At 44.1% G+C, this 14,740-nt stretch overlaps 1 protein-coding gene across 5 annotated transcripts in view; it reads left to right on the top strand.

Moving 5' to 3' along the window:
• UNC13D (unc-13 homolog D) overlaps nucleotides 1-14,740 on the top strand; it is an 876,342-nt gene that overhangs the window by 341,606 nt on the left and 519,996 nt on the right. For all 5 annotated transcript variants that reach the window (XM_069200183.1, XM_069200186.1, XM_069200185.1 and 2 more), the window contains exon 9: nucleotides 11,339-11,407. In XM_069200183.1, coding sequence (XP_069056284.1) covers nucleotides 11,339-11,407 — 69 coding nt within the window. The remainder of the gene's footprint in view (nucleotides 1-11,338; nucleotides 11,408-14,740) is intronic.

The following is a 14,740-nucleotide window of genomic DNA, read 5'->3' as shown; positions in this document are numbered from 1 at the left end:
CTTTTTGAACAGTTCAATATAGTACGATTGTTGTACAAGGGTTTGGAGTTTAGAGGTCGTGTTTTTTTCCAGCAGCTTAGCCAAAAAGACCAGAGAACCCCACCATTGTTCGGTCAGTCAAGTCTAGAGAATGCTTCAGCAAAGGTACATTACCTACTTCTTCTGAGGCATGCAAACACTGATTTCAAGAGAAGAGCTAACCCTAAAGGCAAAAAAATTTATTGAGATAGTCATAATAGGCCTGAGTGGATGAACCTCAAGCAAGAGGTAGATGCCATTCATAAATCAAAGTCATTATTGTTAAGAAGGTGAGAAAAGATTTGATTGATGGCCTTTAATTCGATCCTCTCTCTTGTCTCAGCCAGTGATGTCCTTTTTTTTCTTCATATATTTGACAAGGCTCATTGGGACTCAGCAGTTGACATGTTTATGTTTGTAATACAACAAATTCATTTCAGCCCCCCACCAGTTTTTAAAAGTGACTTTCTACAAAGCCTATTGATCATTCTTAGTTTTTACTGATGGGACATGATGTGTGCCACATGGATTTAATGCGAAGTTATGTAACTTAATATTTATAAATGCCAAAATCAATATTATGAGCCTTGCAGTATTACTTCATGCCTTATTGCATGCATGAATGCTGGACTGGAAGTGACTTGGGGACCGGTCCACCAAATCAGACCTGGTGGAATTGATCACAGCAAAAGGAATATTACGAAGACATTGGTGGGGTAACATTGATTTCTGTGTGTTAATTCCGGTTCTATAGGTAGGCTATAGACGACCACAGGTACTTCTTCAGTAATACCACATCCCAAAATTAGATATCCATGCACAGTGTAACCTTGTTGACCTCTGCAATTAAGCCCAGTCACCCTTTGGATCTGTTTCTGCATTTAGTCGTAAAACGCTGTTGAAACACCACCTGACCCATTAGCCAGGCTTGATGCAGTGATTATTAATGTGCAGATTGGTAATTTCAAAGCTATTCTCATAAATATGAGTGCTTTCCTTTAAAAAGTAAATTATTATCTCTTGAACCTTTTCCATGCATAAGGGTTATCAATTAGAAACAGCGATGATTGAGACTAACCTGCTTACAAGTATAACAATTTATTGGTAGGAGCGGCTGTCTGACACTTTTCTTTTCATTATATGTGTACAAAGTGTGGGAATACCCCTCACTTCCTGAATGTATAGACAAGTTATTAACATCCTTTTCACTGAACAGATTGTATACTCCAGCCAGAACCCTCTGCAGGTTAACAGATTTAAGAACATTTATGATGGTTGAAAGTTGTACATTTTTTTCTTTAAATGTAGTTGGGACAACATGTTAACAGAGTTGAATCTCCTGTCAGAGAGAACGTCATATCCCCTGTGTAACACTACACCAGTCTTTGGGTAAAACTTCACTACATGTTTGGCTTGCAGTCATGTTCGATTGTTATAAGCTCAGTGTTGTACTGGAGAACGGGGGAGGGAGGTTTGTGTGTGAGTTCTACAATTTTATCACTTTTTGCTACAGATTAATAATTCTCCAAGGGTCTGTGATAGACTTGCAGTCTTTGATCATGGGGGCAGATTCTTTCTTTCCATCTGTCCCTTCGCTCCCCCTGCAGAGGGTAGTGATTGCTTCCTGCAGGGTAGGGCTGGAGTTGCACATTTTTTCAGGGCTGCCTTTAGCTCCTAATCTAGTTCTAGTCCCTAAGTTCCTGCGAACCTAGAATATGATTTCATGAACCCCTTCTAGAGACTGTAGAAGGGGAGGCTAAGGGGAATTTAGCTTCATCAGCACTGATTTGAATGGCCTCATAAATCCCCAGTTTTAGCCAGATTTATCTACCTTGTCCTGGAGAGTGAGAGTTTTCAGTAACCTAGCTAAATCTAGGAATGTTATGAATCAACATTGGATCCACTTTGTGTGTTCTAAAAAAAAAAAAAAACCTCGCTCAGATCATAATAATGGTCAAGTTTGGCATGCCACTGCTATTTCTCTTCGCATTCAGCTAAAGCAAGCTTAGTGGTTATTCTGGGTCATAATGAGATAGTTCAGGGAACTGTTGGAGAATTTACTAATATTCTTTTTATTGAAAAGTTTTAAATCAGAGTACATTGCTCAACACAACACACGACAATAAAGCATTGCAATGAGTTGTCTTCTTTAGCTGTTAGTGTATGGAGAAAAGCACGATTACATCAATAAGACAATACTTCCAATGATCTTTCAATGATGTCCAGGCTCAGCAGAGAGAGCAAAAAGGTGCATCGTGCACCAGAATCATGCAGTTGTCCCCTGAAAACGATACTCACAAATTCAAAAAAGGAATTACAAACAAATAACCAAGTATTGGAGGTTGGAACAGCATTATGTGGGGTCCCTCGAGGACGAGAGCGCCCCGGGGCTGGGCATTGTGGGAGAGCCCAGGGGTTCAATAGACAGGGAAAGGGGAGGGAGGAAAAGCATATAAGTGGAGTGCTATTAATTGTCTAGCGGCACCTAGCATGTGGCATATGAGTCGCTAGTAAATGTGTGTCCTTGCTTCTAATTCTAAAGAGCATATGCCTAATATAGCTATGATATAGAGCAGGGAGGGGAAAAATCAGTGTGCCCTTGATGTGGCCAAAGATCTCCTTCCAGTAGGTAGTTATAAGAGAGCACGACCACTTTATGTGGTGGAAATCTCCGGGGACAACACTGCACTGCCAACAAAGGTCAGAGTTGACAGGGTAGATTGCTTGGAGGCGGGTCGGTGTGTAGTCACACCTAGTCAACAATTTGTAGGCAGTCTTACGCTGCAGAATGCTTTTATAAGTTCTTGAAATGTCCCTCCAGAGTGTTTTTCATTGTTTCTGGGTGATACCCTCAGCCATGTCTTTTTGCCACTGGGATTGAAATGGGTGTGTTTTGATTGGTGTGGAGCGGTAAGTGCAGGAGAGCAGTCCCCTGGTGCCATTACATGTACAGACCAATGACTCTAAGGGGGATGAAGGCTCTTCCTGAGTATTGGAAGGGTGATGTGCTCAGTGGTGTAGTTGGCGATGCTGTACTTGAGCCGCTTCAGGGATCTAGAATTCTGTTTTACAATGTTCAAACAACTTAATGGAGTCCTCCTCAAACATGTCACATAAGTTGCAGCATTCAGCTTCTACCCAGCTGGCAAACGATTGTGGTTCAAGGGCAGGCGTAAAGTCCAGATTGCGAGAGATTCGAGTATATGGGGATGGAAAGTGGTGAGATGCTTTTTAATCACTATCTTGTCCCAGATTTCCAGGACAGTCCTGATGAGGATGGCAATGTAGGCGCTTTCCGGTCTAGCGAGTTTAGGAAACTGAGCGAGATCCTGCAAAGGTAGACAAGCTACCGCCCTATCCATGTGGAACCAGTGTTAGTCGCTGTCTATTCAGAGACATAGCGGAGGTATGCCGCCCAGTAGTAGCCAAGGTGGTTAGGACATGCCAGGCCCCCTCGATCTCTAGGAAGCGTAAGCATAGTGTTGGAAAACCGGGACCGTTTGTTCCCTCTCCCCACCCCCCCCAATATGAATGTGTGTATGTCACTCTGAAGACTCAGAATGTCTTCCTGAGAGATGGAGGTGGGCAAGGATCGGAAAAGGTAAAACATTTTCAGGATGGTCATCTTAACAGCATTAAGGCGGCCCAGCTAGGACACATGCAACCACCACCGAAAGTTATCAGGAATAGATTTACGAAGCCCAGGTCAGTTGCCTTGTGTCCAGGAGACAAGAGATAGATTAATATTAAGGCCAAAATAGCCGATGAACTTTGAGGCCCACAGAAATGGGCTAGAGATTAAATAGCTGAAAGATCTGCCTTAGTTATTGTAAGGTTCAGAGCATCAGACTTGGACATATTGACTTTAAAGCCAGAGGCACACTTAAAGCGGTTGGGTAAGGGTGAAGAGAAGATCATCTGTGAAGAGGTACAGCTTATGTGAGCATCCACCAAATGGAATGCTCGCAATGGACTCAGTGTGTTGTATAGTAATGGCCTAGGGTTCTACCGCCACTGCAACCATCAGGGGTGAAAGCGGACACCCCTTTTGAGTGCCTCTCGCCAGCCAGATGGGGTCAGTTTGTTGACCATTAACCCAAATGATGGCCGATGGAGCGACATAAGAGGCCATGATGTGGGCAATCATGTCAGGGCCAAGGCCAGTCTTTTAAGGACTGCTTCTTTTAAGGTCTGCTCGGAGAAAGGGCCTCCCGACCCTATCAAATGACTTTGCCGCATCAAGCAAGATGAGGCAGGAAGGGATGTTGTAAGATGGGAATTTCTAAACCAGGTGGGCAACTCAGCGGATGTTGTCTGCTCCCTGATGCTGGTGTATGAAACCCACTTGGTCTAGATCTATAAGGCCTAGTAGGTATCGTTCCAACCTAGTCGCCAGGGTTTTAGTGAAGATTTTAGTGTCTGTGTTTAAAAGAACGATTGGCCGATAGGATGTGCGTAGCGTACCACCTATACCTGGTTTAGGTATGAGGGCTATCTAAAATGCCACCATCATGGGGGTAAGGCCACACTCTGCCGTGAATAAATTAAATAGTTTCAGGAGCTGGTCCTGGAGGGAAGGCATAAAGGCTGTATAGAAGGACATGGGGAGGCCATCCAGCCCTGTTTTTGTGCCAAGGAGAAGGTCTTGTATGGCTCATTGTATCTCAGCCAGAGTAATGGGGGCTTCCAAGAGCTCTATGTGTTGTGGGTCCAAGGCTCTCCAAGTACAAGCATTAAGGTAAGAGTCACTAAGATCACGGGGAATGTCCACTCCAGTGTACAGGTCCTGATAAAAGCTATGAAAGGCCTGTTGCATGTTCAGTTTCAGCTCATCCAGTCTCACAAACGTAAGTTTGGCTTTATGGGCATGGGCCTGCTGATGACATAGTTTGTGAGAACAGAGTCCACCAACCTTGTCACCAGCTTAATAAAACCGTTGTCTCAAATCTAGCAGGGACCATTCAGCATTGTTCGTCCTATGTGTGCGCAGCTGATCCCGTAGCAAGACCATTTGTTGTTTATTACGCCTGGAGGGGGCAGCTTGATCAAGGTGTTTGAGTTGTTTGATTTCGGTGGCCAATACCTCTTCCATGAGCCTGGCCTCTATAGTGCGTGCAGTAGCGATGGATGTTATGACCCCGCAAATGGCCGCTTTGAAACCATCTCAGAGCATCTGGGAAGTCATGAAGGTCAACATTTTCTGCGATCCCCTTTGGATCTCTGCCACGTCCACTGCGTGTCAAGCAAATGTGGTGGGAAGAGCCAGCGCCTTTGTGCCTCTTCCTGACCTCCACTGCGGTTCCAGATTAATTCCACATGTGCATTTTCTTAACTAGAGATATTCGAAATGGAGACAGGCATCAGGCTGTGTAGGAGAGGAATAAGTAATCAATGTGGGAGTCTGAGGCATGGACATGGGAGTAAAAAGAATAATCTTGCAAGTCCGAGTGGTTATATCTCTAGTCCCAGGTCAGTGAAGGTTTGTTTTAGTGCGGCAGACATTGCCCCAGTGCCCTGGAATGATGCACTGCTACGATCAAGGTCAGGGTCCCAGAGGAGATTAAAGTCTCCACCCACAATTAGGTTACCCCCCTCCCTTGCCAGCTGGTCCCAGAGAAGGTTCCTGAGGTAGGGATCTTGCACCTAATTAGGGGTGTAGATGTTGAGGAGAGTGATTCATCGGTTGCCTTGTTGTAAGGGTAATTGTAGATATCTACTATCCCTTTCTCGCACTGTGTTCAATACTTTTGTGCAAAAGCCTGCCTTGTACTTGATCGCCACCACAGCAGTTTTGGTGGAGGTAGAAGCACAGAAGTGTACTGGATATCTCGGATGAGATATGCGGTATGAATATCCCCGTAAGGTGAAAGGCCTGGAGGGCATTGTCCACTTCCTCCAGGTCACGTGATGCATCATGGCTGGCCGTGCTGCATAGGGTCAAGTTAGCAGTGTGCAGGAGACAGTGGTGGTCTGTTTAACAAGGCACTGTGGTCAAAGAAAGATGTTTTAATGAAAATCTGGAAGCTGATGGAGTTGGAGAGGGGCTTCTCTCCCTGTTACAGAGATGCTGTATTATGTCGTATTTGGTTTTACGAGTTGAAGCCGCTTTAAGATGCTTGTCAGAGCGCTTTGGTTTGACTGTGGACAATGTGAGGGGCCTTGCTTTGTGCGAAGTAGAGCATGGCGGAGATGGACTTCCCTCCTTCACATTTTTTGTGATGTTTAAGAGTTGTTTGGCTTCAGTCAGGGACCATATTACTTGGCGCTTGTACTCCCATGAAAAAAATGAGGACAAAGGGATGGCCCCATTGGTATCGGATCTCATGTTCACGCAGTTTGTCTGTGATGGGCTTGAAGCCATTCTAAATGTCTTGCGGGTAAGGCTGACCTGATCTTCCAGGGCCACACAGTCCAACTCTTCCAGGATCTGTTGCCTGTTCGCACCACTGCAGCTCATCGTGCGGGGATCACTCTCCAGTGTAGGGTGTCTCTGACCAGTGGGCACAGAGCAGAGGATGGGGACCACAGGCTCTGGCTCAGATATCTCTGGGTGAGGTAGGGGCCTGCTGCAGACTCCTCACGTTCTCCGCTATTAGCGAGGGTGAAGACAAGATGGCAGCTCAGCAAGGTCAGCTCCAGGGACTTGGGCTGCAGTTGCCTGGACCTTCCCTGCAGGCATGCCACCACACCATTTTAGGGGTGTCCTGCATCAGCATGATGCCAGAAGGCCAGCGAGGGCCTGTAGCAGGAACAGACTACGTTTCACTCCATTCTCCACTTGGTCACGCCTCCCGAGATTTGATGGGCCAGGATTTCATCTTTAACATTCAAACTCCAAATATCAATACCCCTCATTTTTATGAAGATGTTCTTTGTTGATGGTACCATCTACGCGATAGGTGGCAGAGACATGAAAAACTGAAGAGATGAGGTATCAGGCCAATCTTCTGAATTTGTTTGTATTACTTTTCCTATGTTATATATATGCTTTTCACTCTGGAGCTCTGCCCCACAGAATTGTTAGGAAACAGTGGTATTCTTCGAAAACTGGTTCAGCATCCAGAGAGGTCACAATAATGGAACAATACACAGTGCTCAATAAAGTATTTTCCAAAAGACACAAAACAGTCACCCTCCAAACTCAGAGAAGAGAGCTTGATAACATTGAAACTAAGCTAAGGAATTGGGATCATGGTACAAATCAGCTAAAATGTCTCAAGTCCTCTCTGAGTAGTAACAAAGCAACTGCCAAAAGGGAGGCCCATTTCCTTTGCCATTCAATTTGAGTATGCAAAAATAGCAGGTAGACACAATAGCTCTGTATATTAAGGAGGGGGAAACGCCTAACAGTAACAAGCATTCATATAATAAAGTTATCAATTACTGTTTTTCTTCAACCTTTATTCTTCTAAGATTCTGGTTGCTTCTGCAAACTCGTGTTTCAGATTTCTTAAAGGAGAGTTCGTAATTAATGTATTGACTGATTGGGAAATCACTAAAGAGTTTTTTTGGTTAAAAAGCTGCAGCCTCAGAGGGACTCTGAGCTAAACTTTATATTGAGGATTCTAAACCATTGGTGCCTCATTTGCTGCAGGTATGTGTAGATGAGTTGGTTCTAGATGAGCTTCTGTCTGCTACCAGGGATGCACTCATCGTCATCCTTATGCTGCCAACAGACGCTAATCAATATAAACTTCAATATATTTGCTAAAGTCAATGACGCTTGTCTTCTATCATTTGATGTCTCCTCCAGTTCTATTTGACTAGACTGAGTTTTTCCCTGTTCAGTCAATCGCATCCAGCCTCACTTTGAAATTGATTCCAACCTGCCATTGGCATCAGTGACATTCTTATAGCACTGCTCTTTTATTTGAAGTTTTGCAAAAGGCTGAAGTATTAAACTATTTCCTCTCTCTCTTTAGATCCCCATCCACCGCTAGCCAGCGTATTCTCTGAGGGACTCACTTTGGGCCCAGTTTATTTACAAAATGTTCCCTCACTTTTTCAGTCTTGCCTGGGAAAGTCCATGCGCTGTGGCTTGCAATCTCTTTTGTTCACTCACAGGGGGCTTAGAGTCTGCCATTGCCCACTATTGGTTGGCTTAATTAGCACTCACATTTCCTTGTCTCTCTTTATGCAGCACATTCTTGCTTTACTTCCTCGTTGAGTGTTTGTACTGCTTCATTGCCCACTTTGGGCACTTCCTCTGGTGGTACATTCAGAGGTACTTTCGTTTTTTTGCTTACGCCTGCCCTTCCAATGTTATTGCTTGCCCTGTTACTTACCCCGTCCCAATGTTGCTAGCTCAGTCTCTGCTGCCCCTCTCGCTTTGTTTCTTGCCCCGTCCCTCCCGAAGCAAAAAGTTATTGCATAGGCAACAGGTATTGGTTTTACCAATACCTGTTTTGCTTTTGTGACTGAAATATTAACGCTTTTTATCCACCTTAAGAATTTAGGCAGTTGTGTAAATTGGTAGCACCATAAATTGCTGAATTTAATATTAAAAGGATATTTCTTTTGTTTCAAAGGAAATGAAATCAGTCTCACACCCATTGTTCAGAATTTTGATTTTTTTGTTGGATTCTATTTGAAGACACACACTCACAGACTCTGTCATTGAACCTTTAGATGCTCTACTAAATACATTAAGGGATATGTATCAGTAAGTTTACATTAATTCTGCTGGTATGGCCACAGAAAAGTTAGAATGCTGATAACCAGATCACATTTTTCACTTCTATGAATTGATCATATTTCTTGAAATGATCATTTTAACATCATTTGTGACCTTTTAAGTATGCCCTGCTGTGCTTTGTATGTCTTTCTTTGCAGCTGGGCTCTCTTCTAAGCATGTTGCTCTGTGTGAGAAAACAGTCTTTGTTACAGGGAGGTCCTGTAATATAGACTGTCATTGCGGTTCCTATATCTCTCTCAGTGAATTAATGAGATGCTGTAGAAACTCACTTCATGTTGTTCAGTACAATGAGACTGCTGCAGTTGCCACCAATATTGGGTGTTACTGGATATGTTTCTAGGGCTCAGCTGTTATTGGTTAGTAGTGTATTATTATTAATGAATAGAAGGGTGAGTCACCTGATTCAAGGGCCCTTAATTAAGGTTGAGGATTGATGAGGAGCATCTTACACATTGCTCTCAAATTGAAGAAATTTACTGAAAAAAAACCATTGTCACCACTGACAGACTTAGGGATATACTCAGACTATAGATATTATGTGCTACAAACAACTGTATTCCACTCCAGTTTTGAAATGATAGTGATGTACTAATTAATTATTAAATATCACCACACATATTTTCATATTTATTACCTTAAAAGTGTGTAACATAGTCCTTCTTCTCTGAAGAAAACCATTAAATGATAGACCCTGATACTTCCAGTAGAATGTGACTGATTGCTGCATACAGATACATTTAGAAGGGGAAACTGTATTATTTGAGATTACTGTTTTACACTTTGAGTCTAATTATTTTTTCTTGCACAAAATGATACAATATGATAAATAATACTTTTAAAAGAGCTAACATTTTAATGTTCAGGTTTTCCACAATGGCACAACATTTTCAGACATTCCAACCCTTAGGATTTATTTTTTGGTAGCAGACAACGCAGGTGCTGATACTTGGTTGCCATGTGCATTACAGTTACTATTTTTAAGCAATACATTATCTCCCATGTTTGTTCTAAAGTTCTCTTTAAATCTAGACCTTTTTTCTCCTGTTTGAGTTACAAAAGGTGTTATGTTTTTATTTGTAGCTGAAGATGTTTGTGTACAGACTTTCTGCTTAAATTTTAGCTGCAGTGAAGAGTTATGTATTTGTGTTATGGTATTTCAGCTTTGCATTCTTACCTGCTATTATATCGGTCTGCCAGCAGTTGTCAGTATTTGGTGCTGTAGTAGCTCAACTTTGCAAGCATTTTCATACTCATTTGGGGACGGAGTGCATTTCATCCCTAAATTGCTGTTCCTTTCAAGATTTTCTTTGTACCAGATGCTTCATTTTGTATGCTTTTTATGGGTGAGCGCAAACTGCTCCGTCCATTCTGTAATCTCTCTTTGGGCTTCAAACCATGCCCATGCCACGTCAGTCACTTACATTGGTTCGTGGGCTTGCCTTTTAAAATCTGCTTGCTTTCATTTGTGAAAGGCATGCATACGTCATGCCTTTTCCGGTGTTTAGCCCACCTACACAGCACCGGTAAAGTACCAAAAACAAATGAGGCTCGATGTTTTCACCCTGGTGTCCGGACTACTTTATCTGTTTATTTTCCATGCTGCGCGATCGCGCTGCGTTTTGTTTTTGCTTTGCAACGCTAATAGCTCTAACTCGAACAAATATGAGACCCCTTGCATTGAAAATGCCTGTTTAATGTCTAGTTTCTGGCAATGTTTGGTAAACACATTCTTTTTCCTTTTCTCAGAAGCCACTGCTGTTCACAATGCCCCATAAATGTTGGCACCTCATTGAGAATGATGCGCTTTTTATTGAAAGTGAAGTTGAGTTTCCAGGGATTTCCGTCCTATAGTGAAAGGCTGAATGTGAGAGCGTTGAGCCAAATACTCTCTTCTCTACTCTATAGAAACTACGACAACCACTGAAATTGGTGAACTTTAGTGAAACTAGCTGCTTCACTCACCAAGAACTCTACAAATGCTTCCAAAATTATCTCTACATCATAATGTCACTTCGGAGATCCTGATTTTATAACATACACATATTCTAGTAGGGAACACCATAAGGGGAGTGGTAGGGAAATGGGGGCACGAGGTGAGGGTTCTTTAAATGGGCCTTAACTACAAAGTGGGTATCATTTACATAATATGAGTCGAGAACGCACCCACTTTTGAGACTGATGAGCAGTGCCCTCTGTTTCATACTACTCACATTCTGGATCTTTAGACATAGGATGCAATGGACCTTGCCTACCAACCATCCAGGCTGCCCATATCCTGGACAGTTCATGACACTGTAAAACCTACTGTGTTTTTTTATTTGTCTCAGAATTGAGGTTACCTCTGTACGTGTAACATCACTTCCTTCTGTCTGTGGGGGCATCATGGATTCTCTACTCTTATTTGGAAAGCATTAGTAGTTCTGAATTTATACTTTTGAGTATACTGGCACATATGAGATCTCTGCAGGCTTGATTGATTGTAATAAGGCTACTCTCTTGCTACCATCTCTTCTACTCCCCATAATTGCTCCTTTGCCCTGCTGTGTTCTTGATGTTCTTATTGAAGTGCATCCTTAACTGCGCTTTTTACCTCTTACCGTGTCTCTCTACCTCTTCTCCCTGCAGGGATTCTGATGAAGTTGAGTCCGTCCGGCAGAAGCTTGGTGATGTTACCGATCTGCATGGCCTCACAAGGTGCGCCTCATCATTAATAAAACTGCACACTTTGAACTCTAAACCAGGCATCCGTAAGGCTCTAGTCATGCAATGGTGTGAGCAATAGCTTATCTAAGTATCAAGTGACCACATTCGCTCCATGTTCTATCTATATAATGTTCTTATGGGATCTGTGCCTTTGTTTGAAACTTGAACACCATCTCATCTAATGCTACAGTTCCTCTCCCCAAATTGTAGCATACATTTGCACAGATTGTGACACCAGTCATGCAGTGTGCTTTGTAAAGGCAGTAGACATACACATGGGCATTTATTCAGCAAACGCGATGGCATCATCCACTCTTGGACCAATTTTGACATAACTGGTTTGACTTCTGTTCTACGCTTAGACCCTTAAACATCTTCCTAATCATTGAGATAGGATGAGTGCAAGGCCTGTTAAACTGTAGAACATGGGTAGGGCTAGCCTTTAGAGTCTTGTCTTTTTTATTTTATTGTCACTGTATTCAAGGCGACTCAGAACAGGGTACTCAAGGACAGTGCCTTGTGTGCCATATGGTAATCTGATGGCGCTACCTCTACAACCACTGGCTCTGTATATTTTAAGCATATCAACGTATGTCACTTAGTAAAAGGGAATGTCAAGCAACGTTCATGCAGTAGTAACTTTGAAAATATGACCATTGTTAGCAAATACAGGGTGTTAGAATTTTCACGGATGCAAACTTCTGCCAAAAATGTTGGTGGATGTCCTGCCCCTATGGCAGCATATATATATATATATATGTTCGATGGCATGTGTAGCTGCAGACACACATGCTGTGCACTGTTCCTGCCATCTAGTGTTGGGCTCGGAGTGTTATAAGTTGTTTTTCTTCGAAGAAGTCTTTTCGAGTCACGGGACCGAGTGACCCCTCCCTTTCGGCTCCATTGTGCATTGGCATCGACTCCATCTTAGATTGTTTTCTTTCCGCCATCGGGTTCAGACGTGCTCCTCTTCGCTCCGTGATTCGAATCAGGAAAGTTTAACAAATCATCGAAAATCCGTCTGTATTGTTGCGTTCGGGACTGGTTTTCTATAGATACATCAGCACCGACGAGACAACCGTTTCGGTGGCCCTTTGGGGCTTCCGCACTCAACCGAGGCCTGGTCGGCCCGACCACACCCGTCGTCGAAGACTCATGGACTGGACCCCCTTCCGTTTCTGTCCGACGTGCAACGCCAAGTATCCTTATACAGATCAGCATCTGGTCTGTAATCTGTGTTTGTCACCGGAACACAGAGAGGATACCTGTGAGGACTGCAAGGCTTTTCGGTCGAAGAATACCTTGAGAGATCGACGAGCAAGGCGCTTGCAGATGGCATCGAAATCGACACAACACCTCAACGTCGAGGAGGAAGAGATGGCCATCTCGATCCAGGGTTCAGAATCGGACAACTCCGACGGAGACCCACCACCGACGGCAGGACAAAAAGTGAGTATGCCTACCCCGACCCAGCCCCAAATTCAGTCAAAAAATAGAAGGCCTCAGGGACGCTACTGCGGGAAGGCCATGGCTCGACCCACAAGAAAAGCGGTGACCAAATAACATCTTCAGCTCCGAAAAAGGCCAAGATCGTGCCAAAGTCTTTTGACTCGGGTGGAGAAACCGGCATCGAAAAGAGTCGACATCGATTGGTCGAATTGAATAAGCCTCGAAAGAGCCTCTTGGTGCCGAGACCAACCGTTACCATGGGTGTTTCAGTACCGAAAAAAAACGGCTTCGGAGCCGAAAAAGACTTCTTATGCAGAAGAACATGGGCTCCCCCAACAACTTAAAGAGAGGCACAGGTTTGAGCAGGAGCTGGATGTGGAGGAGCTTGACCAACTCAACCAAGATTGCAAATCACTGGGAAAATTCAAACCATCCCTCCGCTCAAGTTTAAAAGGAAATTGGCTTTTCACGCAGAGACTGAAACTGAGCAGCCAAGAGCAAAGGTGGTTAGAGAAAGGTCACATTTCACACCAGAGATGTCACCACCACACTCGCCACAAGGGACAAGGTCACCAGTTGGCACACCAACTGCACAGTCACCCACACATACTGTGCAGACGCAGGACGATGCAGATCCCTGGGACCTATACGACCCACCAGTTTCAGACAACAGTCCTGAGTGTTATCCTTCAAAGCCATCTCCTCCAGAGGATAGCACATCCTACACGCAAGTACTAGCCAGGGCTGTGACATTCCATAATGTCACTATGCACTCAGAACCAGTGGAGGATGACTTTCTTTTCAATACACTGGCGTCCACGCATGCGTCATATCAAAGCCTGCCAATGTTACCAGACATGCTTAAGCATGCACAACAGGTCTTCCAAGATCCGGTCAAGGGAAAGGCCATTACACTGCGGGTGGAGAAAAAATATAAACCTCCCCCATCAGACCCTGTGTTCATTACACAGCAGCTCCCTCCGGACTCTGTTGTAGTGGGAGCCACAAGAAAGCGGGCAAATTCACAATCGTCAGGGGATGCGCCACCCCCTGATAAAGAAAGCCGTAAATTTGACGCAGCACGGAAAAGAGTGGCGTCGCAAGTGGTCAACCAGTGGCGTATCTCCAATTCACAGGCCCTCCTCGCCCGTTACGACGAGCACATTGGGTCGAAATGCACGATATTATTCAGCATTTACCAAAGGAACATCAAAAACGGGCTCAACAGGTGCTGGAGGAGGGACAGGCCATCTCCAACAACCAAATCCGTTCTGCACTGGACTCTGCCGATACAGCAGCACGGACTGTAAACACAGCAGTTACCATCAGGAGGCATGCATGGCTACGCAGTTCTGGTTTCAAACCAGAAATACAGCAAGGGGTATTAAACATGCCGTTCAACCAGCAGCAACTATTTGGGCCGGAGGTGGACACTACAATAGAAAAAATGAAGAAGGACACAGACACGGCCAAAGCCATGGGCGCACTCTACTCTTCCCAGTATAGGGGAACATTTAGGAAGCCACAGTTTAGGGGAGGGTTTAGACAGCAACCCTCAGAGCCTTCCACCTCCCAAACAAAACCCACCTACCAATCTCAGTACCAGAAAGGGGGGTTTTGTGGTTCATTCAGGGGACAATAACCAAGGGCCTGCCAAGCAGACCCCCAGTAACAAGCAGTGACTTCAATGTCACACTTCCCCAACACACATCACCAGTGGGGGGGAAGATTTAACAAAATACCACAAAATTGGTCAGACATAACCACAGACACATGGGTTCTATCAATTATCCAACATGGTTACTGCATAGAGTTCACACATTTCCCTCTAGATGTTTCCCCAAGGACATACAAACTGTCAGCACAGCATCTAGA

This window comes from Pleurodeles waltl, chromosome 7 (genome assembly GCF_031143425.1).
Source record: "Pleurodeles waltl isolate 20211129_DDA chromosome 7, aPleWal1.hap1.20221129, whole genome shotgun sequence".
In the NCBI taxonomy this organism is placed as follows: domain Eukaryota; kingdom Metazoa; phylum Chordata; class Amphibia; order Caudata; family Salamandridae; genus Pleurodeles; species Pleurodeles waltl.
The sequence above is the reverse complement of the archived record's forward strand: the minus strand, read 5'-3'. Positions and strand labels throughout refer to the sequence as shown.